Source organism: Stigmatopora nigra, chromosome 19, assembly GCF_051989575.1.
Source record: "Stigmatopora nigra isolate UIUO_SnigA chromosome 19, RoL_Snig_1.1, whole genome shotgun sequence".
Classification (NCBI taxonomy): Eukaryota; Metazoa; Chordata; class Actinopteri; order Syngnathiformes; family Syngnathidae; genus Stigmatopora; species Stigmatopora nigra.
In genome coordinates, this window is record NC_135526.1 from 5,466,186 (window position 1) to 5,488,384 (window position 22,199).

The window sequence follows — 22,199 nt, forward strand, 5'->3', positions numbered from 1 at the left end:
TATACAAGCTACTGTACATATAAAACATGTACACTCCATGTATACATTAGTTTTTAATGAAGTGCTAAACATGATTTGTAATCTGATGTTTGAAACAAAAGGACAACGTCCTTATGAATTATTTAGCAATCACAATCAACTCATGTTCATGCAGCTTTCTATTAAAATTTAAATGAGTTCAAATTACATTTTTTTTCATCATCTGGCTGCTAATTTAAATGATTTTATGACTCCTACATATCCAATCTTTTGGACAATTCAACTGGATTAGACAGCTATTCTTGTCTTATGGCAGCCAATAAATTAAGATCAAGTGTAAGTACTTTCATTAAATGCATTACATATAAAATTGCAGTATTTGGATTACCATAGAAAGTAATTTAATGAGAAGTATTTTTACATTAGTCCACATATATCTAGCAAGATATTATTTAATGCTATACCTCACATTTCGTAGTACACAGAATATACTTTCCCACTCCAGTGTTTGATCAAATCCAGTGGTTTTGCGACACTCTGGTTGGCTATTCATTACCTCAGCTTGACCTTCAACCTCGTTCACAAATAACTTCAATGACGCTCTGCTCCATCGGGGTGGGGTCCAGGCAACGGTGGGCGGAGCTCCCTACAATTTCATCTAGCAAGAAATGTACCAAGTTCTCATCAGACACAAAGCGCCACAAGTACATTTGCAGGTAGTGACAGTCAACTTGGATTTGCTGCAGCCCATAGCGGCCAAAAGTACGCAGCCGCACACACTCCAAGAAGGTCTTAAGGCTGATTTTGATGATCCCCGTCATCACAGAGACCTGAAGCAGAGAACAAATTAGTATTAAAAGTTGGACTTTCTGAGATATTCTATGTAGATATGACACAAAAGTGGCCTTACCTTGTTGAACTCCACTGAGCTAAAAATGTCAATTCTTTCCGAAAACAGCTTGTGGATGTTGCTCAATAAACTTGTGTCCATGGGAGCGCTGCATAGAGAGGCCAAATAATATGATACCATATAATAAAACAATATATATAATGTAATATAAAACAACTTTAGGCTGCCTTGTTACTACATCTACCTTAAAAACACAAATACTGTATTTTCATGACTATAAGTCTTCAATTTTGTCCAAAATAGACAGGGAGGCTTATAATCCAGTATGCTTTATATATGGAAACTAAATTAAAATGTGTCATTCATTGAGGGTTATAATGCAGTGTATAATAATTATAATGCAGTGCGCCTTATAGTCGTGAAAATACGGGACCGAATCACTGCAAAAATCTAAAGAATGAACATTTTTGACCAATACAGCATTAAAATAAAGTCATCAGTATTGAGTAGTACTAACGAATGACATGCCGAGAACGATGATGGTGTTGTTCGTTCAATTACTGTCAACTTTATGGATTTGCAGTCATTGGCAGCCAATCAGTTAGAAGGAGAGAATTCAAATGGATTAAATGCCTACTTGTGATAAACCACCCAATAATTGGATGTCTTTTATGGTCATTTGGTATTCAGGTAGTTTAAACAAGGATTTTCATTTGTAGCCCTGTCAAATAAAAAAAAAAAGATCTTCCCCTTGTTGATGTCCTAGAGCTCTCCCAAGTGGCCTTTAAAAAGAAAATATAGTATAAATATCCTTACCTTGGTGTGTAGCTAGCAGCATAGCGAGTTTGCTGCCTTGAGCTGCTGTAGACTGAGAAAGTCCTTTTGCTTGAGTCACTACTGTGCGCTTTCCTCACACCTTCTTCATATAGAAGACCCACCTAGAGTAACATATAGGATGAAGAGGGGTCGGTAAAATGCATGCAAGTGAGGATGTTCTTTAAAAAGGTCAAATTGGTCACCTGTACGTCAATAGATGTGGCATCCTCCACAACCCTCTTCATCACTGCGCGGACATTTCTGGGCTCGATAGTGTTGACCCAATCTCGTGTTTCCACGCTCTTTCTGAGCATTTGTGAAATAATGAGGCCCTGAACCTGCAAATATGAAGACAACAATGTCCTGCGTTGATTCAAATCGATTATATGCAAAATGGTATTGTATAGTAGAGATTGATGAGAGCCAATGATGGCTTCATTTGACAGCAGTGAATTTTGCAAATGCACCTCATTTTGTATGATTGCATTTACCTTGACGTAATGGTTGAGCAGTTTTTGTGCGGCCTCCCTTGCTTCTGCACATAGGGATGTCACGGCAGTTGCTGGACTGTGATGCTAAAATTGAGAAATGGAAGAAAGAGACGTTTTTAAAAAAAAAAATCAAGTTTGGCTTCTAACCAGAGTGCACAATGACAATCTATTACCTGTGCCAGGAACTGTTCATCAGTCAGAGTGAGTATATACGAGATGGTGGAGGTTTCATAATCCAAACAAAGTCGAGAAAGAAGCAAGAGGAGAGCTGGTGGGGTGGAGCCCCCCTTGTCTCCTGCACTCTCGCAAAACTGACGAGATGATTGGCATACAAATTTAATGAAGCTGACAACCAGGCTCTCACGAACAACTTGGCAGCAGAATTCCCCCTAAAAGAAGAAAAAAAAGCACTAAGAATAACATTTTCTATGTACTATCGGCTAACAGAATACCTATCCTCACCTTAAAGTACGGCTTGTTGGAGAAAGTAATGTCCTTGGCTGTGAACAGGTGCACAGATGCTAAAACAGACTTGATCTGGTTGAGGATGGATGCTGACAGGGAGGACAGCAGTTCTGGGAGGCCGCTTGGCGCCTCCCTGCCGGAGGCCGGACCACTTAGATGAGACCCCGCCCCCGGAGTGGGCAACGGCGAGAGACGGGGTGTCGCCAGGGCCTGCCTCACGTCTGTCAGGCTGTCCACGTAGAAGCTCTGGAGGGCGGCCAGGTACTGCTTGACGCGCTCCGTAGCGGCGCGGATCACGATTTCCGTTCCACGGGTGGGCACAGAGGAACCGGGCAGCAGTTTGGTCACGGCCTGAAGCCTACGGTGGAATCGGTCGAGGGCGCGGACCAAGAGCGAGTTATCTGCCACGCCTTTTTCCTCTTGGATCCTTCGCTCCACTAGCGAGAAATAGCGAGCTGCTAGATCATTGACGAAGGCCAGGAGCTTGCCGTTTGCCATCTGAGCCATATTCTTGGAGGCCAAGTCCCCTTTTTGAGCATGGTTGATGAAAAGTTCTTGATAGGATGTAATGACTAAACATAAGCTGCTGACAAACTCGTTGCAACCTCTGTCGATGAACTCTAGGATGTCAGTGTTCAAGGACTGAGGAGGGAGGAGGCTCGACGCATCCTTCGATACAGACGGGCTCGGTTTTATCTCAGCCTCCAGACCTTGGAGATCCAGCTGGAGACGCGAGCCGGCGTGGCTGAGGAACTTCTCACACAACTCCTCTGCAGGCTCATCCAACTGCAATAGCAGCTCCACACACTCGGCCAAGTCTTTAGCACTCGAGCCGCCATCCCTATAAAACAGCCAATCATATTTGTGTATGTGTACATGAGCCATTTTGCATCATTTTGTAAACTCACCTGAACTTTTGGCGAAGCTCCATTGCCAGCTTTTCCATGATGGCATGACAGTCATCCTGGATGCCCTTGAAGGAAGGCAAGTGGCTATATTGCTGCAGCACGCAGCGAGCACGCTGATGGAAATTCACTGCCTGAGCATAGGCTTGGAGCTCCAAGCATTTGTTTAGCCTGGCAGGCAGTTCAAATAGAAACTGTAGTTTCCTTAACAACGTGTGAACCCCTGAGGAAGAAAGTGGGAAAGTCACAATATGCCGGCATAGCAGAAGTGATTGGGTGGTGTGGTAGTTGCTCACCTGAGAGTTTTGTAATCTGAGCGTGCATGTCTTCCAGGGTACCGCTGATGTGAGCACTAAAGTCAGTGATGGTTGCCATGTTGGTAGAAAGACAGTCCATTTCATCTTCCATCTTTTTGAAGTCATTCTTCATTTTTCTTATGGTGTCTTGAAAAAGTTAAGAGGATGTCAAAGGATTTCAGGCAAAAAAAATTGATGGGAAATATATTAAAGGCCCTAACCTGTGGCTGATATGAACTTATTGTAGTTTTCATATACCAGCGTCTGCATGTCACTATCCAAGGAACGGATCTGCTTGACCATGGTGGTCTCTTGATTCATCAGCTCTGCAAGAGAACATTCTTTTCGAAGCTGAGGATACAAAAGGATCAGATCCAGTCACTTAAATGAAATAGACATTTATACATTTTCAAGTCAAGATTTCAGCGATCCAGTCGCTCACCTTGTTTAGGTAGTGTTCTGGATCGAAATCTGGCCCGTTGATATCACAGGGATCTGCCGATTGTGGCTTCTCCTCGATCTTTCCTTCTTCGTTGAGCCCATAATAGAGCTTCAACATGCCGTGCACCCTACGCTTCCTCCCAGATTCCTCGGAGGCCGGGACTTCAGGATCCATGACGGGCAATATTGATCAACTGACGGACGTGCAGCTACAGGAAATCTACAAGGTTTTCTGACTGACAAAAAGCGATGTAATGCAGATGTCCCCGAATATACCCGTCGTTTTGTTACTTACGTGCACGGCGATCTTTCAAAAAAACTATAATAACGCGTTGAAGACTGTAAGACAGCAGAATGCACACACGAGCCGAAATAACAGATCCTTTCCGTAATCGTAGGGCAGTGGGTGTCGCCTTTCGTTGTGTTTTTTTTTTTTACCAAAGAGTATGTGCAGGCGAGAGAAACACCGACACGTTCACAAGTGTGTTGTAAGCCAAGAACTAAAAGGAAATGTGCATGCATATTTCCATGTTTACTTGAATTGTAGTATTAGTTTTGTTGTTTTACTATTTTATCCATTCACAAATATATCCCCAAAAAATATTCAATAAATGAATAACTTGTAGTGGGGTTGTTGAAGTCTCATTATTATATAATGAGAAAAACAAAGTATATTTGAAGCTGGTCATAAATAAGCACATATTATAAAATTCACTTTAATTGGATACATCTTAAAAACACCATTAGATAATGTAAAACTCAATTTGTGATGAAATGATAGTGGTCTAAGCAGTAAATAATTAAAGCAACCCTTGTACAGGGAGAATGAATAACTTGAGAGAAATGCCTCAAATATTTTAACTTGTTTCACTTCTCCAGTTTGTTGAATGGAAATATTTATATTGCTCACAGCAAGCATACCCTCATCGTTCAAAAAACAATTCGAATAGTATTTGCAATATCCAAAAGCAAACACGGTTGGATATGTATCAACAAAAAAAAATGTAAATCTCTCAAGTCTGATACAACTGTGCATTACAAAGTGCAATTGTTAAAAGACTTAATAGATGTGCTAAAGAAATACAATTGCCTGCTAAAAAATAATGTGGTGACGTCCTACTGCCTGTCAAACCGATGTACACAAAGAGCAGTAGTGTGATATGATTTTTTTCTTCATATTACACAGTGTAAAGGTCAAACAAAGGCTTCTTTCAATGTAATCAGGCTGTTGGGAGCACATAATCCCTACTCGTCTTTTGACCCTTTCAGGCATCTCAACTAACTAAATACTTGGTATTAACATATCTAGAAAATATACACAACTTAACATGGTCAAACTAATAATATCCCTCACTTGGTCCAAAGTCTGTTCAAATGTTTTTGTGTCCATCCGCAGTCCAACTTCTCCTTTAAATGTTCTGTTTTTGGTCTTTGTGAGGAGGAAGTGGAACCTTCAACCCTGCTCCAGGTTATCTGTCACTTGCACAGAAGTGTACAAGGGTGTAGATGTTGGACGTGTGAAAAAGGACGATGCTCTTTTGGGTTTTAAGCATTTGATTTCTTTTCCTGAAAGAATTAAAAAAAAAGGTTTTAACCAAGTCATTTTTTAAAGCATTGGTGAACAAAGTGGCTCAACTCACCATTGTCAACGTAGTTTATGGTGTTAAGCGAATGAACTCGGCTGCACACGGCACTGCTTTGCCGGCGTAACATCCCTCGCCGTCCCCCGCGTCCATTCTTTCCGCTGTCGTCTTTTCCACAAGCTTGTTGTGATCGACTCGCGTCGCCATCTGTTTCTACTGCAGCCGCTCCCTCGGACATGGACCTCAGCTCCACGCAGAACTCGATGAAGCCGCTCATGAGCTCTGCCTAATCGGTATACACACAGTTCAGATGGAGCATAATGAAGAGAAATGACTAAACTAAATGAAAGAATTCAGCCACTTGTTTGGAGTAGATCTTGAGCAACTTGTTGACCGCAGTGCCATCTTCATCACCGTCAAACTCAAGCCACAGGATGTGAGAGTCTCCCTCCTCCTCGGGGTAACTGTGATCCCAGGAGAGCTCGTTGAAGCGGAGACCTAAAAGCACATGCTGCACCAACAACACAAATCATAAATGGGAAGTGAATTGCGCATTTTTACAAAGCTAACAAAAATAAGCACACACCTTTTCCTTGATATCCATCACATAGACTCCTTCCAAGGAGATGCCGACATTGACAGCTTTACGTTTCACTCTTTGGAAGATCCCTGGGTTGGGTTTGTCAATCTCCCCATCAAAAAAGGCACACCTGCCGAGTAAAAAAAAAAAAAAAGTCAGATTTGAGTTCTTAGTGATTTTTGTGTGTATTTTTATACAGAAACTCTTACCCGTAATAAGGCAGAGAGTGACACGTGCTGAGGTACTGTTGTAGAAGCTCCGACTGTCGCTGTGGGTCTCCAGATATGTTGATCTTGTTGTACTCCTCCAAAAGATTTTGCTCCAAGCCAGCCTGACGGCTTGACTTTCCTCGAAGCGTAGAGAATAAACCTCCACTTCCCAAAGTCACGTGCAACGGTAGGAAAGAAGATAGCTTTTTCTCTCTGTTGTTGGACAGAATTTTGAAGTCATTTGGGCGTGTGCTTGTACAAACTGCCATTTTATCTACTTTTTTTTGAGTGTAGGATGCTTTAGGGTGCATGATTTCATAATGACAATAAGCTGTAGCATTTACTTACCGTATAGTAGTAGTCAATGTCTCCTTGTCCAGGCCGGTCCCTTTATCGAGAGCAAGAGACAGGCCTCCAAGGGCGGTCCAATGTTCAGGGTCGCAGGGGTATCGTCCCATGATAATGTTGTTCTTAGCCTCTTCATACAAAAGTCGAAGCACTCCCTCATCTTCTATCTGCAGAGAGGGATTATATACTTAACTCAATATCAAGCTAGGCCAGAGTAACTCAATTGTTTTGGATTAAAAAAATAAAACAACAACAAAAACAGCACAATCCTGCTTTATTTTTTAAGTGCATGATGATTTAGAAAAAGGAAAAACATTATTTTTTCTTTTTTCAGTGACAAGGATAAAGCTTATAAGTACCTGCAGCTCCTTAGATTTTGGATAAAACACATTTCGGCGGTACTGGAGACAAGGCTCATCTGAGGAGAGAAAATAAAAATATTTAAGTGTAGAAAGGGGAAAGAAAGGTTTCTAAAAGAACAGGATTATTGCAACAATGTCTTAAAAACTTTTAACGACATGTTACAGGTCTATCCTCTTAATACACAAAGAGCTATTTTTGCAATATGCGTCTTGGCCCGAAGATGGCGCTAGTTTGCGCTGACTTGCTCCTTCTATTATTTATTTACCTTGTGAAATATCTTCATCTGAGGCTTCTGTGAAGCGATATAGAAGGTCTTGCCATTGCCGACAAACCTTGTACGGCTGATGTCTTGTCTTTAATTGCAGCTCTGTTGATGAAAAGAGCAAATTCAGTGAGCAAGAAAATAGTTTCTATAGTGTGTGAATGTGTGACTCCCAGTAAAAGACGAATGAAAAGAGCAAATTCAGAGAGCAAGAAAATAGTTTCTATAGTGTGTGAATGTGTGACTCCCAGTAAAAGACGAATGAAAAGAGCAAATTCAGTGAGCAAGAAAATAGTTTCTATAGTGTGTGAATGTGTGACTCCCAGTAAAAGACGAATGAAAGTGCTACTTAAGGGTGTCCATATTTGTTTTAAAATACTTTTTCATTACCAAGTAGAGGGGAAGACAGCCAAAAGGTAAAGACATCCTGCGCACTTTCAGGAATGCTCAGAGATTCTCGGACAGAGCGTCCCAACTCTTGTACATTGATGCTGCTGAGCCCTTCAAGTGATAGGTGTACTGCTGTGTCACCAAATAGGTATATCAGCACATCTTGCGCTGGGGGGGAAACACAGGTAAAAATGTAAGCAAGCATATAATGAGGAGTATTTCAAATGATTTCTCATTGAACTTACAATGTGAGAATGTAACAGAAGACGCAACACTTCCTCTTTGTGACTGATCATCTGACAAGTCTGGCGGGACGCTACACTCATCTCCTTCCATCTCCAATCTGAAAAACATTAAAGACTCGGGTTACACTTCCGCAAACAACAGAACTGAGAACAAGAATGTGTTTAATAAAATGGACTTGAGTTTGAATCCTGCTAAGAAACAGACAACAACAGCACAATCTCCATCACACTTAAAATCTTACATCACTATAAATTCATCAATAATAAATGAATAATTTACATGACCTACATGATTGCGTTCGACATATTATCTTCTAATTCTGAATTTAAAATGAGTTGAACGAGAAATGATACCCAGTTTTGTCAGAGGTGTTTATGTATTCATCTTGCAGCATTAATATTAGCATCATCATGCATGAGTGTCGCTCTAAATTGAGAATTGTAAGATGGTTTATTGACGCGTAATTCTCGTTTATTCTTAATGTGTCAGCGGTCGTCTGCCCATCAACAAGGAATTCCACAAGGCTGAGTTCACTGCTATAATGCTAGCATCAGCCCTAACTTGTGCTAAGTGTTAGCTAGGCTAAGAACAAGAGCTAAGTAGCTCAATATATTAAAGTCAATTCTACCCAGTACACAAATCAATTGTTAAAACTGACATTTAGACTCACAACATTTAATATATTTAGTTAAAGTGTGACAATGAGGACTCATTGTAATCACATTGTATTTTTAGGCAACAATATTGACTCAATCACTGTTTAAGGCCTTTTACTTGGCAAACATCTCAAAAGATTCATATTGATGACTTTTACGAACATGGCATGATAGCTATTAGCATGTAGAAGAACAACATTTAGGACTTACCTGTCAGATGGCTGCTTTTGTCGCTCCACTTTTCCGTCTGTCTCTGGGCATGAACTATTATAGCTTCACTGTACTGTCGAAACGTACAAAAATGCAAAAATACCTTTGTGTTATTCCTTACGCCCTCGATGTTTGTTTGAAACTAGCTTTTCCGGGAAAGCACGAGCGATACAGTGTACAAACGACGGAGGAAACGCTCATTGTGACCGATTGTTTCATGGGCGTGACAACTCCGTTTAAAAACTGGAATATTATCTTAAAAAAAATACTTGCATCTAAAGTACATATGAAACAATGTTTACAACATAACCAGAAATAAACATTATAAAGTGCAGTTGAATGCGGAGACTTCTTAGTGTATAAATGTTTGTTCGGATATGACGAATCTAAAATATTGAGTCGTCATGTTACAAGCCAGCAGGGGTATGACGTCACTGCTGCTAAATCGGTGCAGTAAAGTAGTTTTTCCATTTGCCTTGTGTTTGTAATTCATACCTGTCAACCTCGAACCATTTGTGATCTTACCAAATTTTGTTTTCGCCCTTACATATATGTATAAATACATGGAAAATCTTACCACTTTACTTTTTTGTAAAAAATCACGAACAACAGTTGATTTTAGCAGAGAAATGCTCACTAATGGGTTTAAACTGCTTGGCCTTATGAACAGCTTCAATGTGGCCATCTGTGCTAAAGTGCCTCCGGACATCATAAAATCCAGAGGCAGCAACCTTGATATCAGTCTTACAAGCCACACAGTATGAAAATTCAGGTCCTTTTTTTGAAGATTGAATCAAACCTGCAAATTCATCTGTTCTTGTTTCCCACTCTTTTCTGTGTCTTCCATGCTGTTCTCTCTTTTTCTTTGGTGCTGGTTCAGCCAATTTCAAAGTCCTTTTCATTGAAGCCATTGTCAGATAAATCAACTTGTACCACGTGTAAGAGTGTATTCTTGACTTGTAAACAGACCAGAAACAGCTGATCAAATGAAAGTAAACATAAACAAGGGAACAGGAAACGGAAATCACATGGTGAAAGTGTTACAAAATGCGTTTCCGGGAAGAAACAATGGCGGATGGTGAAAAATGGCTAGAAAGTGCCTTAATTTATTTTTTTTTCTCAAAATCACCGTTTAGCGTACCATTTTCATGTGTACAGCGTACCAATATAAAAATGGGCTTTCAGTTGTACCAATTACGGCGAGAACGTACCAGTTGACAGGTATGGTAATTGTTTAAATGAAGTTTATTATTCCATTAAAAGAGCCAGATTGAAGGGCCAAGTATGATTAAATACAGAAATACACTGGCCACAATTAGTATCATATTTTATTTTTAGTTGTATTAAGTTTATTTACAACAAATATAACTAAAATTCAGTCATGTATGAGACTGCAAAGGCAGCAGGTTTAGCATTAACAAATGAGATTACCATAGTTTACCAGGCAGCAGGATAGAGGACACTCTTCTTTTATTTAATTGGATTATAATTTAATATGTTCTAATCCAACTGCTCCCATTACAGGAGCAAGAGGATCAATTAATGATGGGTGACAACTCAATATTGTTTAAAAAATTCTAGGTCTACTACATAGTAGCACCTTCAAATCCAATCTTCTTATGCATAATTCACGTTAGATTCATTTCACAAAATTAATGGCAATCAAAACATGTTTTAGAAAAAAATGCTGGTATTATTTTAATGGTTTTCCACTTGATAACAAATATTAGCTGCTTAATTTGTATTTGTATTCTGCGATTCGTTTACTCCCTGGTTAAAGTAAAAATAAAATAGCAATAAATTAAAAATAACTGACTATATTTGTTGTGTGTTTGTAAATGCAAAGTAATACTAGGCATATAACAAACATTTAAAAAGACACATTGCATACTGTTGCATCTTCATGTATTTTGGGTGTATTAGTCATGTGAATATCAATGATTGAGGAAAAATAGTAAAAATTTGTTTTGTTTCTTCCCTATGGAGAGGATTCAAAATTTACATTTGTTGTAAGGGATGTGGTCACCTGAAAATGTAAATTATAGCCTCAAACCACATTTAAAATGGATTATTTTCCCTTCACAAAAACTATTTACATATGTGCACAACCTGGGTGTTTACTTGGGAGCTGGGCCTGCTTTCTCATCCGTAGTCGTGCCTTCCTGCACATGATTTTTAAACAGCAGGAACTTAAGAACAGGGTCAAAGTACTCCATGAAGGTATCCTTCACACCCTTCTCTAGCAAGTATCCTTCTGTTTCAATTTCTGTGTTCTCCTTCCCAGCAACTGCCTCCATTGAAGTCTGCAGGAAGCGCAAACTAACCAACACAGAACCCTATTTAGGGAAATTCCATTAGTTTTCAATGCTAAAAGCAAAATTGGCCAAACATCATATTAGAAGATAATTTTCTAATACCTGTAGGAGGAAGACTGACAACACTCCGGCCCCAATGGTGTTCATCAGCCCCATGTAGTAATTGACCAAGGCCTCCCTGCAGCCTCGCAAGTAGATGTTAAGCTCCTCCGTCTCATACTCGTAGTTGTAATGAGCCGAATTGTTGGTGAGGCGATACTGGATACAAGGTCTGGGAGAACTGGGATTGCAGCAACTGAATGGGACTCCGTCCACCAAGTATCGTCCGTCCACATTGCTCTTGACACGGCTGGGGAAAGAAGCCAAATTTGGATTAAGTCATTAATCCATTCCACAATTCCTCAAATGCAACTTACACTTTGACTTCCTTGGCGTTGAAATCAAGGTAGCGGTTGCTGACCCACTGGACCTCGAACCAGTCCCTGTGGTCATTGTTTCCGCAACATTGAAACTCCATCTGTAAACGGTCGATATTTTGCTTCTGGAAACAGCGCCCTGGGGTGTCGGTGTCTTTATAGAAGCGGATGCCGTTCTTCAGGCCGACTTTTAGAGAAGACTCCAGACTGCCCTTCATGGCGTAGCTCATGATGACAGCCAGGAGCATGAGGACGGTGAAGAAACAGGAGACGGCAAAGTAGGGCTTCAGGAAGGTTTTCCAACGAGGGAATCGACCAGCGTCAAGGGCGTCTTGACAGATCTTCGAGGCAAAGTAGTTGATGCCTAACGAAGCCAGCCCAACAACCATGAGAGTGTTGGGTACGATGTGTATGTCCGCATTATCCATAACCTGCGTTCAAATGTCAAGTTAGAGGTAATACAACAAGTGAAATTACAATATTTATAGAGAATTTACTTCTGCTCTCCTCCGGAGTTCCGCCTTGAGGATGCACCCGAGGGTGAAGGTCATACCCCCGGCTACTGTGGCACACCAGGAAAGCATCCACAGTCCCTGGGCTAGTTTCACCCTTTTCTGGAAGGGGAACTTCATCTTCATCACCACCATGGTTGCGGTGAGGGGCTTTTCGCTTATGGAGGGGAATAGGGGAAGGAGAACGCTGGATGGCGGGAGGACAAGGCTTTTTTTGCCCTGATGGGAGAAAAAAAGTAAGCAGAACAGGAGTGGATTTGAGCAAGTATAAAAACAGGTTACATCTAGTTTAAGGTCTAAAGGATTCAAAAGTACATCAATACAATTTACAGGCATTAGTTTGTCAAAATGTACCTTATTTGTGTCCCTAAAAAAATCCGGGGGGGAAAAAAGTCCACAATAACCACCGACCACAGCGTAGCTCCACAGTGGATTTGGCAAACCTGAATGCAAGGAGCGTCTTACCGTTAATGCCTTCCTATCCTATTAAACTGGTCTAAGGATCTGGGCTATTGTCTGCTCAGCATCCATCATACTCATACAGAGGGAGGACAAAGATGACAAAATGGATTTAACCAAGTGAGAGAGAGAGAAAGAGAGTGGTGACAGTTTAACCCTATACACTAAAGCACATCTAACACTCTCCATGGTGCTGAAATGCAAGCTATTTATTGTTGTCAATGTGAGATGCTTATAAATTAAAATCAAGATAGGAAAACATTTTCTGCAATGTACATAATAAATATGAATCTGTCCTGAGAGCCCCTAAAAAAGTCATCTGAGGTCTTTGAGGATCAATAGGCTGACCCAGATTTCTATATAGAGCATTGTGCACCAAGTACATCCCATAATATCCATTATCAATACTTACCACGTGCAGGGTCAGTGGGTGGAGTCTACATCGGCGGACACAGGGGAAATTCAGATGACCAGACTGGATAAAGTGAGAACTGTGGAAAAGCACATTTCTAATAAGTGTTTATCATGGCCTTTATTTTTTATGTTAGTTACAATACATGGCCAGAGCAAATGTCTTATGCTGAATATAGAATTCCCCTGGCAGGTGAGGTATTGTTACAGAGGTAAGATATTTACACACAAAAGCATAAATATATTCCAAAATAAACAAAAAAAAAAACAAGACTACCTCTTTCCCACTCTGTCCCATATTAACTTATTAGCTACTTAAATGTTGACGAGATATTGAGATAAAGGACTTTTAGGATTAAGGGTAAGATTTTTCGATATACATGAACAGATCTTCCAAAAAATACAATGTGTTTTCAAGATGAAAAAGCAAATCCAATCAAGGAATTTGCAAGGAAACAGGGAACTAAAAATTCTATTTTTACAGCACCCGGGTGGAAAATAAAACAAAAGTATTTCATTCTGATTGAGCTACAGAGTCAAGCCTTGTATTTGACACATTATCAAAGTTGCGTTTGCTCGCCCCCTAAGACCTCCTCCGCCATTCCTTCCGTCCAGCCATGCAGTTCCGACCTGCTCTGACAAATTCCCCCAATGGGCTGAGGCTCAAAGCTAAACTGGTGGAGCACCCGTTCAACCGACTGCAGACTGCATGGAGCGCTTTCTGCCCCGTCCCCGTTGTTGTTCGTTCTCCAACGATGAATGATCTCATCGTCTAAATCTAAATCGCCATTGGCTTCGTCGGCGGGTTGGTGGAGGTCCATCATGGCTTCCGTTCCTCTCAACTCCTTGGGCATTTGATGGCATGCCAGTGGGATCTCCTCCAGGCTCGCTGACCTTATCAGTACGGTGGAGCTTATGTTGGGACTCGTGGCGATCCGAAATGCGCTCTCGCCTGGCAAACTAGATGGGCACAAAATGGCCGGCGGGGCGGGTAACATTTCATTGTGAATGGTGAACTGGAGATGAGGGATTTGCAGAGGTCGAGGAGATTGAAGTCGGATGATTTCTTCACCTCCCGACTCGCTGTCTTTGTCCATCCACATTTGGCTTCTGCTGGATCCCGTCAGTATAAATCGGGGGATCTCGTCGCCCATTTCCGACCAGTCGGATTCTTCCTCCTCCGGGACCGATCCCAGGCATTGGTCCTGACCTGCGGCTTTGACTTTTTCGTAGTTTTGGCTGTCCATGAATTGGACTGGTGGAGGGGCAAGAGGGAGCATGACTTGATGGATGGGATCGTCTGGGTGGAAATGCTCGATGCTTTTGTGCTGCACCAAATTGACCTGAGAAGAAGAATGAACATGGGAATGACAATTGGTTCTCACTTCATTGTGGACTGTATTTTTTGGACAGTAAGCTGCAATTTTTTCATAGCTTGGATGGCCTTGCGACTATATATTTTTTTATTATTTCGACCGCCAACAGCTTGTTATGTTGTATTATTTAGGGAATTAATATCAAAAAATATATATATTTACCATTAATAGCCTGTCATTTTACAATTACTTTCACATGTTGGATAACTTGTACTCTATTGCAAATTTTAATATATATAAATATATTATTATACATTGTGTCTTCTTTGGCTAGTGTGACTTAAATTCCACAAAATAGTGCATAGGAAATACAACACATTGGTCAAAATTGCTAAAACGAAATCCAACATTATATCTTATTTTCTTCATTGATTGGCTGTCATTGATGGTGATAGACGTCCAATCTTTCATTTATTCGCTCCTCCAGGTTAAGATGGATAGGCGCTGTCAATGGTGCTGAAACATGAGCAGTGGGCTAGCAGTGTGTCAGTAGTTGAATTATTTTACTGTAGCTTAATGCTAAAGACATTAAAAAGATTTAAAATTCTTACGTTCGATGTGTCCACATTGTTGGCAAAGTTTGAAGGGGCCATTTGTTCCGTCAAGACTGAAATACGTCGGCTAAGCCGTTCACGTTCTCCTTCCATGCTTCTAGTCTATCCAAGTAGAAAAAATAAAATGTCAATAATTTCAAGTCACTTTCACCAACTCAGTCCAAAAACCAGAACTTACCACAGAGTTGAGTTTTTGCTCTAGTAGGCTATTTGTTTGCTGTGTGGACGAACAGTTCTCGTGGAGTCTAAAAACAAGTCAGAAGATTTTTTTAAATTCCATTCAAATCAGCTATTTTCACATGTTTACACATCCTTTACATTTTGAAACTCTCAGTGAGGTCACTCAGTTCTGCTCTGGTCCTCTGGAGTTCCTCTTCCAGAAGCTTATGGCTGCTTAAAAATTCTCCAAAACACTCCATTTTGACGGCCTGCTTTAAAAGATTCTGGTGCAGACCTTCGTTTTCCTTCTCGAGAACCCTTCATGGAAAAGACAAAGAAAAAAAGTTTGTCATTTATTTAAAAAAAATGATCTATACAGGGTGAGATGAGATGTTTCTTTTTTTTGCTATACTTACTTAATCTTGTCAGTTCCATGTGTTGGCTCCTGGATAAACAAGAATAAAAATAGATTTAGAAAGAGCAGAGACATTTGTGGAGAATCATTATTAGAAGACTAATTTATTTATGATAATTCTGGGAGTGCAGGAGATTTTTTTAGCACTAATTCACTGCCATTGACAATATTGAATGACTATCATATGTTTTTTTAATGGAAAAAAAAACCTTTACTTAAATTGACATTGAAAATTCAATAGGGTGCAAATGATTGGAAGTCTTACATAACTATCAAGCAATCTGAACATGGAAATTATTGATTTGGCTTTTAGGATTGAGTAACATAACGGATGGTGTCCAGAACTTGACTCATTGCCTGCCATTGATAACCACTAACATCCAATCCATTGAATGAGCAATGAATTAAAAATGATTTATTTCACCCTTCACATCATAATATATTGGAGGTCTAACACTGTCAATGGCTGTAAGTGATAAAACGAGTAATGTGAATTTCAACTCTATATAATTGTTCATTAAATATTCATGCCATACTTGCGGTATTGACGGGCCGGTGAAGTCGGTTTGTTCCTCAACCCGACCTGAAGAGCCGCTGGTTTTTTTTGAAGAGTCAATCTTGCAAGCGAGAACGTCCTTCTGTTGTGGAGGTTGACGACCATCAGATTCTCTATCGGCTTGCTGATCCTGATGTTCAGGAGACTTTTGAGGGCACGTTGGACGTGGCTTGGAATGACCCATGCGGCTACGGTGGGCTTCGTGTTGGGGATGATTGCTTTGGCTTTTGTGGTCTCCATGGCGATGCTGGTGGTGAGCACCATCTCTTCCGTGGTGTTGCTGCAGATGGCCTTCCTTTTGAGGTTCTTCAAGATTTCGACCGGGTTTGTCTGAGTGGTGATGTGGACGATGTGGACTGCGATGGTGGTGTTCTGGATGGGAACCCTTGCTCGCTTCATTGTCAGGTTGATGCGATTCATTTGGTTCATCGCCATGGTGATGCTGAGGGTTCGGACTAGGGGGGTTTCCACGTTGTTGAGGATGGCCTGACCTGTGAGGGTCTCCGCGGCGATCAAATTCACTAGTTTGAGATCTCGGGTGGTCTCCGCGGAGTGCAGATTCGCTGTGGTGATCGGCATAATGCTCTTTTGAGTTTGGATGACGGGCATGGTGATGTTTGGACTTGGGGTGGTCGCCGCGTTGGCGTGGTGTGGTTGGACGTTTTGTTTTGAAATGATTACCGTGGTGTTCTTTGCGGTGCTGTGACGAGCCTTCGGATATCGGATGTCGAGTGGCGGCTTGATTGCGGTTTGGTTGATCACAGTGATGCGTGTTGGGAGAGCGACCGTCTCCGTGGCTGTAATAGCCGCGGTGATGGAAATGAGGGTCACCCTTCTGGTAGTCGGAGCGATTGCGGGGAGTCGAAACGCCGTAGCGGTCATCGTCACGCTCGTCTTCGTGGTAATGACGTGGAGAATGTTTACCGGGATGAGAAGCGGAACTCTCGCAATCGGGATAAAAAACAGGAGTGTAACATCTACGCTGATGGGGATGATGACCTTTGTGGCGGGGGGGATAACCCGGGCTGTGCCGGTCGCTATGGTGACGATACTGACGATCTCCCGGAATCCGACCGCGCCGCTCTTTGTCGTAAGGTGGACGGGAGCGACGTGAAGAAGTTTGAGACCACGACGAGTGTTGGTCCAGACAGTTTATATCGGTGCAGCTTCTGGGCCGAGATTCCACAGAGTCGGGAGAACCGTGGCTGCGGCGATGGTGGCGGGACGACTTAGAGTTTGGAACCTGGGTACGAGAACGCTGACTAGAGTTGGCGGAATCGGCGCTAACGGGTCGACTCCTCCTCCTTTCCACGCTACTCTCAGATTTCCTGGATCTAACGGATGTGGGTTCCACGCCGCTGGCTTTTTGGGCATCCGTGACACCCAGAGTGGTGAGTCTCATTGGGCTGAGCACTTGGCGAGTGATCTCGTTGAGGAAGGCGGAGAACTTCATTTTCTCCTTCATTAGATTCTTTTTGACTTCACTTTTTCTTCTGTCTTCTTCTTCCGGATTGGCAAAAGAGCGCTTTTCTGGGGGATGAGTCAGAGCCTCCATTGACTTGGATTTGCGGATACTCTCTCCGGTTTTCCTCTGGGTGCCTTTTGATCGTTTCTGCTTGCCCACACGGCTTTTGTGATCACTCCAAGTTGCGTTGTCGTCTACATATTTGGGCTTTTCGGAGAGATTATTGCAGGAGAGGGAATGTGGGGGTCTACGGAGGAGAAATGTATCCGAACCGTCGGTGCTACACTCGGATGAGAGGCTCGAAGTGGAGGAAGAGTTGGATGAGGAAGAACCTGAAGAGGAGGCGGTGCTTGAGGAGGATGAAGGGGATGAAGAACCGTAAGAGGACGTGAAGGAAGTTTCAGAGAGGGAAGGATGGCCATGGTTTGGTTTGGTGTAGTAACCGTGGGAACGACGCCGACGAGGGGCACAGTCACTCAATAAGCTGTCCTCTTCTGTGGAAAGGATGCTACTTTGGGAAGAGAGAAAGTCAAAATCAGTCATGGTAGGCAAGTCAAGGAAGGAATTTGAAATGATGATTGAATTGACATACTCTTGGTAGTCATTTTCCGGTGGGTGGATGCTTTGTTGTTGATGGCGGTTTTGCTTATTGTGATGACGCTTCATTTGATGAGATTTGCCGTCTGCTTTGTGGTTCTTGGCTTTTTCTTGTTGGTCACACATGGCTCAAGTTTTCAATTAAAATAGTATACAGTTGGTCTGATAGGAAGGAAATATTTAAATCAGAAAATGGGCCGTTTTGTAGTCAGAGTAAAGCTATTGCAAACATAACTAGTACAAATACTACTCATTTATACTTACATTTAAAATAACAAAAATATAACATAACTTGCATATACTTGTTGATAAAAACGTATAATGTAGCCACAGACTATATTAAAAACTGCATTATCCAACATATTCATTCATCTAGTATAAACTAATAGATATTTACTTACGTTTTCAGTTGAAGCAGATGTTCACTGATGCTTTGTACCAGGAGCAAAATGACTGAAATTCTATGGGATGCCCTTTCTAATTGAACGATGATGTGTATGTGTGTGAAACACACACACACAAAAGCTCTCAATTCGATAAACTTCAGCCTCGTCAATGACAGAGGGGTCAATTCTTAGCGTCATAGTGACGTACAACACTTTACTAGAACCGTATAGGAAAATCTCTCAATCTATAAGATACAATACAATACATTGGCATTGGATTTTAGACGTCAACATTATTCTTCAGTCTGATAAGAGAAGAAAGAAATAAGCAGTAAAACGGTCATGTTGTATGCATGTGGCAACATATTGATCCGGATGGCCCTATTATGTCAGTGCAATGGGCAATCTAATGCTCAAACTTAGTGAGAAATGCATTGAATTCCAATAGAATGACAATTCAACCATAAAATCTTGCATTAATTAAAAGCTGGAAAGTTTTGTTTTGTGTTGGAGATGACAATGGTAAAAACTTTTAGGAACGGTTAAAACAAGTGCAATGGAAACTTGGAAGAATACAAAAAAAATGCATACACTGCAAACACAATGTACTTGCGAATAATTCCAATCAGGTTTGCCTTGCCCGGGGTTATTATTGAGATGCTACTCAACAGCATAAGCTACCCTCAAATGATCAAATGCATGAGTAAAATTAAATGTGGTACTCTGGGAGAGTTAAGAGAGTTCCAGAATTAATACTGGGAGAAAAAGACCGTTCCCATTTGAGTACATTTCAGGTAAAGTGAGTGACTTTTTTTTAAAAGTAGGCTGTAGTAAGCACTTTTGGAGTACTACTGTAGGACTTTCTAAATCTGAATGAAAACACAACCACATAATAAAAGTCCAGAGTAGTCCCATTTAATATATAATCCAAAAAGAAGCCCAAAGAGCAAAAGAAATAAAGTGTCTAAAATCACTCAAAAGAAGAATGCACGCAAAATATGTTAAGTGTTTGACTCATTCTGATGCACTGCACAATTAACAGGGAATCATTTTTTTTTTACATTCACAAATATATACATCATAACGAAGGGTTTTGCAATATTTAATTTTGTGTTTAAATATTAGATAGTCTACAGGTAAATGAAATTATTGCCCCGTTTGACCTAATCACCTGAACGCCGTTTGGTTGGTCCTTAATGAGAAGAACAACTTTTCAGTTGGCGATGTGAATAGAGCTCGCTCTGCTGGCCAAATACTGTTCTACCATCTTACCATGCTCTTTCTGTGTACTAATTCGTGTGGATTTGGTGACAAATCAGTTTTTGCCAACACGAATGTGCGGATTTAGAAGAGGATCTAAATTTGGGTCTGAACCAGCTGACGCACGTCCAAGTTTGGCCATTATAATAATCAAAGTAAAGAATCCTAGTACTCCAACCAAAAGGAGCATGAAGACTCGCTGTTTCCAAGACAACGATCCTCGCTTCTTACCTGTGCGGTTCCTGGAAAAAAATAAAACAAAACAACTAATTTAGATTAAAAATTACAATAAATAATGACGCTAAACCTATATTACTAACTTGAGAATTTGAGCGAACCAGCTCAAAGTCGGTCGTCTTCTGTACTTGTCGTCATCGAAGTCCATCTGCGTGACCGAGCTATTGTCTCGCGTGTCATAAACCTTTCTTGGGGATGATCCTGAATGATAATAGAAATGTGACCAAAGTTAGAAAAAAATGGCATAGTTTTAGATCCTAATGTGTAAAAAAAAGAGGCTGGGTGCATATTTCTGAAGACCATTCTTCACCTGCATGTAAAGTAATGGTGTCACTTGTAGTAGCCTCTGGAAAGTTGACTACAGAGTGATCATGCAGATTTGGATCCCCATTCTTGGGAGATAGCCCATATTGGTCTTCTGCTGGGGACGACAGCGAATTTTCCGCTTGGCTGAGGTTGGCATTGTAAGAGTGGCTTTGGTAAAGGTGACTTTCTCCTTGTGCTGCAATACCAGAGGAGAAAAAAAAGAGAGATCAGTATTTTAGCGATTGATAAAATCATCCAATAAAACTGCAGTAATCTCACCATCAAACGACGACCAGTCAGTGTAGTCTGTAACATCATTTGCTGTGACCTCCTGAATATCCGCTGGCTCGTCGATCTAAAGGTAAAAATTACCACTTCATCTCATATATATACACACACTCTATTGGCTCATTAGAAAATACAGATAAGTATGAACTGGTTGATCTAGTTTTACAATTGCAATGTATGAGTGAAGTATTTATTGTCTCAAATGGACAAAAATCCTTACCAGTGGCAAACCCAAACCCGCTCTCGCCCAGTTGACCGATGACAGCTGATCTTTTAGCATATCGGCGACCGGGCTTGCCAGATTGGAAGGGGGGAACACTGGACCCTGACAGCTGGGACACTGGTATCCTGCTGGAGCCGTATGGAGCGGTAGCCGGGTTGCCAAATCGTTGAGACAAGTCCAGTGAAAAACATCTGTAGAATCAAAGTGTCTTAATGGAACTGAAAATAATTTAGAAGGAATAGAATCATGTTTTGTGAATGTTATCTTACCATAGCAGATGAGTCTGACAGTGTCTTCAGCAATCAAGGGGATATTACAAAGTGTACAGTTTGGGTTATAATCACTGTCCTGAAGCCATTGGAGATAGGATTGTACAATGCACTGAAAAGAATGCAGGTAATAAATGAATATGTACAATATTATCTATGCATCATCTTCCCCCTTTGCAACTGACCTTGTTATGGTTGGAGACGAGGCAATGTTCGCACACGTTTACACGGTGCTCAAAGCAGAATAAATTGGTCACCTTTCTCTTTGGACACTTGCAGAGACCCATAGTCTCCTGTGTGGAAGATTTTTAGGAAGACTTTCAAAATAAAATAATGCAGGAACCCAGTACAGGACATCCAATGCTTCAAAATGGTAGCCAATGAGTTTGCTTATAAAACACGTTATGACCGTTAGGAAGGTTATTGACCCGTTTCCTTAATTTTGGGGTGATCTGACAATGTTTTTGTATGGTTAATGTAAAAATCGCCCATTCCTTAAGCAACTCTGGTGCATCTGTCGACATAAAAGACAGCCAATGATTTTGATGTTGCACATTCTGAAATGCTATAATAGTCTTAGATCGGGGAAGCTATGGGATCAAACTTTTTTGGGGACAAGATTAAGATCCAGAGATAGATTGATCCCGAGGTGCGACAATATATTTAGCAAGCCATGTACCATTGCATTCAAGCAAAGAAGGCGAGTCAGGGTATTAAAAAAACGACGTTACCTGTGAGACACAGACTTCAATAAAGTCCTGCTGGTTATATGAAATACAATAAGGATGACATTCAACAAGTTTGGTTTTGCGATCTAAAAGAGAAAGGAGAGATCTGCCATGAGTAAACTTGAGAAGGACTCGTTTCTTCCTGCTTCTGTTTATGTGCCACGTCTCTTCCGCCTT

At 41.1% G+C, this 22,199-nt stretch overlaps 5 protein-coding genes across 6 annotated transcripts; all 5 read right to left on the reverse strand.

Annotated features, from left to right (window-relative positions):
- Positions 1-34: 34 nt before the first annotated feature.
- vps51 (VPS51 subunit of GARP complex) lies at positions 35-4,436 on the reverse strand. The gene is made up of 11 exons (XM_077740478.1): positions 4,245-4,436; positions 4,024-4,153; positions 3,803-3,949; positions 3,510-3,729; positions 2,599-3,442; positions 2,310-2,525; positions 2,137-2,220; positions 1,849-1,983; positions 1,646-1,767; positions 890-977; positions 35-809 (listed from the first exon to the last, which is right to left on the reverse strand). The coding sequence occupies exons 1-11, from the start codon at positions 4,416-4,418 to the stop codon at positions 549-551; spliced, it is 2,421 nt and encodes an 806-aa protein (XP_077596604.1). The 5' UTR covers positions 4,419-4,436; the 3' UTR covers positions 35-548.
- Positions 4,437-4,945: 509 nt separating this feature from the next.
- frmd8 (FERM domain containing 8) lies at positions 4,946-9,487 on the reverse strand. The gene is made up of 11 exons (XM_077740184.1): positions 9,091-9,487; positions 8,224-8,321; positions 7,979-8,146; positions 7,592-7,693; positions 7,323-7,381; positions 6,964-7,130; positions 6,616-6,828; positions 6,413-6,536; positions 6,188-6,337; positions 5,884-6,112; positions 4,946-5,809 (listed from the first exon to the last, which is right to left on the reverse strand). The coding sequence occupies exons 2-11, from the start codon at positions 8,312-8,314 to the stop codon at positions 5,697-5,699; spliced, it is 1,416 nt and encodes a 471-aa protein (XP_077596310.1). The 5' UTR covers positions 8,315-8,321; positions 9,091-9,487; the 3' UTR covers positions 4,946-5,696.
- Positions 9,488-10,400: 913 nt separating this feature from the next.
- rom1a (retinal outer segment membrane protein 1a) lies at positions 10,401-12,868 on the reverse strand. Its single transcript, XM_077740185.1, has 5 exons — positions 12,688-12,868; positions 12,319-12,552; positions 11,822-12,252; positions 11,508-11,754; positions 10,401-11,426 (listed from the first exon to the last, which is right to left on the reverse strand). The coding sequence occupies exons 2-5, from the start codon at positions 12,466-12,468 to the stop codon at positions 11,208-11,210; spliced, it is 1,047 nt and encodes a 348-aa protein (XP_077596311.1). The 5' UTR covers positions 12,469-12,552; positions 12,688-12,868; the 3' UTR covers positions 10,401-11,207.
- Positions 12,869-13,301: 433 nt separating this feature from the next.
- LOC144212373 (uncharacterized) lies at positions 13,302-19,459 on the reverse strand. Of its 2 annotated transcripts, none has more exons than XM_077740187.1 (8): positions 18,727-19,459; positions 18,321-18,487; positions 16,244-18,236; positions 15,709-15,737; positions 15,452-15,610; positions 15,312-15,378; positions 15,131-15,235; positions 13,302-14,546 (listed from the first exon to the last, which is right to left on the reverse strand). In XM_077740187.1, the coding sequence occupies exons 2-8, from the start codon at positions 18,449-18,451 to the stop codon at positions 13,764-13,766; spliced, it is 3,267 nt and encodes a 1,088-aa protein (XP_077596313.1). In that variant the 5' UTR covers positions 18,452-18,487; positions 18,727-19,459; the 3' UTR covers positions 13,302-13,763. The 2 variants fall into 2 exon arrangements, with proteins under 2 accessions (XP_077596313.1, XP_077596312.1); XM_077740186.1 differs by having other exon boundaries at positions 13,303-14,546; positions 16,244-18,239.
- Positions 19,460-19,604: 145 nt separating this feature from the next.
- Positions 19,605-22,199, reverse strand: zfpl1 (zinc finger protein-like 1). The gene is made up of 8 exons (XM_077740189.1): positions 22,026-22,199; positions 21,480-21,587; positions 21,295-21,406; positions 21,023-21,216; positions 20,794-20,869; positions 20,519-20,710; positions 20,292-20,409; positions 19,605-20,213 (listed from the first exon to the last, which is right to left on the reverse strand). Exons 2-8 carry the CDS (start codon positions 21,579-21,581, stop codon positions 20,027-20,029), a joined length of 981 nt encoding a protein of 326 aa, XP_077596315.1. The 5' UTR covers positions 21,582-21,587; positions 22,026-22,199; the 3' UTR covers positions 19,605-20,026.

Coding starts and splice junctions, on each gene's coding strand:
- vps51 (XM_077740478.1), bottom strand. CDS start 4,418: ATGGATCCTGAAGTCCCGGCCTCCGAGGAATCTGGGAGGAAGCGTAGG. Junction 2,526..2,598: donor CCAACAAGCCGTACTTTAAG/GTGAGGATAGGT, acceptor TTCTTCTTTTAG/GGGGAATTCTGCTGCCAAGT. Junction 810..889: donor GCTCAGTGGAGTTCAACAAG/GTAAGGCCACTT, acceptor TCTCTGCTTCAG/GTCTCTGTGATGACGGGGAT.
- frmd8 (XM_077740184.1), bottom strand. CDS start 8,314: ATGGAAGGAGATGAGTGTAGCGTCCCGCCAGACTTGTCAGATGATCAG. Junction 7,694..7,978: donor GCTGTCTTCCCCTCTACTTG/GTAATGAAAAAG, acceptor TTTCATCAACAG/AGCTGCAATTAAAGACAAGA. Junction 5,810..5,883: donor CATAAACTACGTTGACAATG/GTGAGTTGAGCC, acceptor TAATTCTTTCAG/GAAAAGAAATCAAATGCTTA.
- rom1a (XM_077740185.1), bottom strand. CDS start 12,468: ATGGTGGTGATGAAGATGAAGTTCCCCTTCCAGAAAAGGGTGAAACTA. Junction 12,253..12,318: donor AACTCCGGAGGAGAGCAGAA/GTAAATTCTCTA, acceptor ATTTGAACGCAG/GTTATGGATAATGCGGACAT. Junction 11,755..11,821: donor AACGCCAAGGAAGTCAAAGT/GTAAGTTGCATT, acceptor TTCTTTCCCCAG/CCGTGTCAAGAGCAATGTGG.
- LOC144212373 (XM_077740186.1), bottom strand. CDS start 18,451: ATGTGTGACCAACAAGAAAAAGCCAAGAACCACAAAGCAGACGGCAAA. Junction 15,236..15,311: donor AGCAAAAACTCAACTCTGTG/GTAAGTTCTGGT, acceptor CTACTTGGATAG/ACTAGAAGCATGGAAGGAGA. Junction 14,547..15,130: donor ACAATGTGGACACATCGAAC/GTAAGAATTTTA, acceptor TCTTCTTCTCAG/GTCAATTTGGTGCAGCACAA.
- zfpl1 (XM_077740189.1), bottom strand. CDS start 21,581: ATGGGTCTCTGCAAGTGTCCAAAGAGAAAGGTGACCAATTTATTCTGC. Junction 20,711..20,793: donor TGACTGGTCGTCGTTTGATG/GTGAGATTACTG, acceptor CTGGTATTGCAG/CACAAGGAGAAAGTCACCTT. Junction 20,410..20,518: donor CACCATTACTTTACATGCAG/GTGAAGAATGGT, acceptor ATTATCATTCAG/GATCATCCCCAAGAAAGGTT.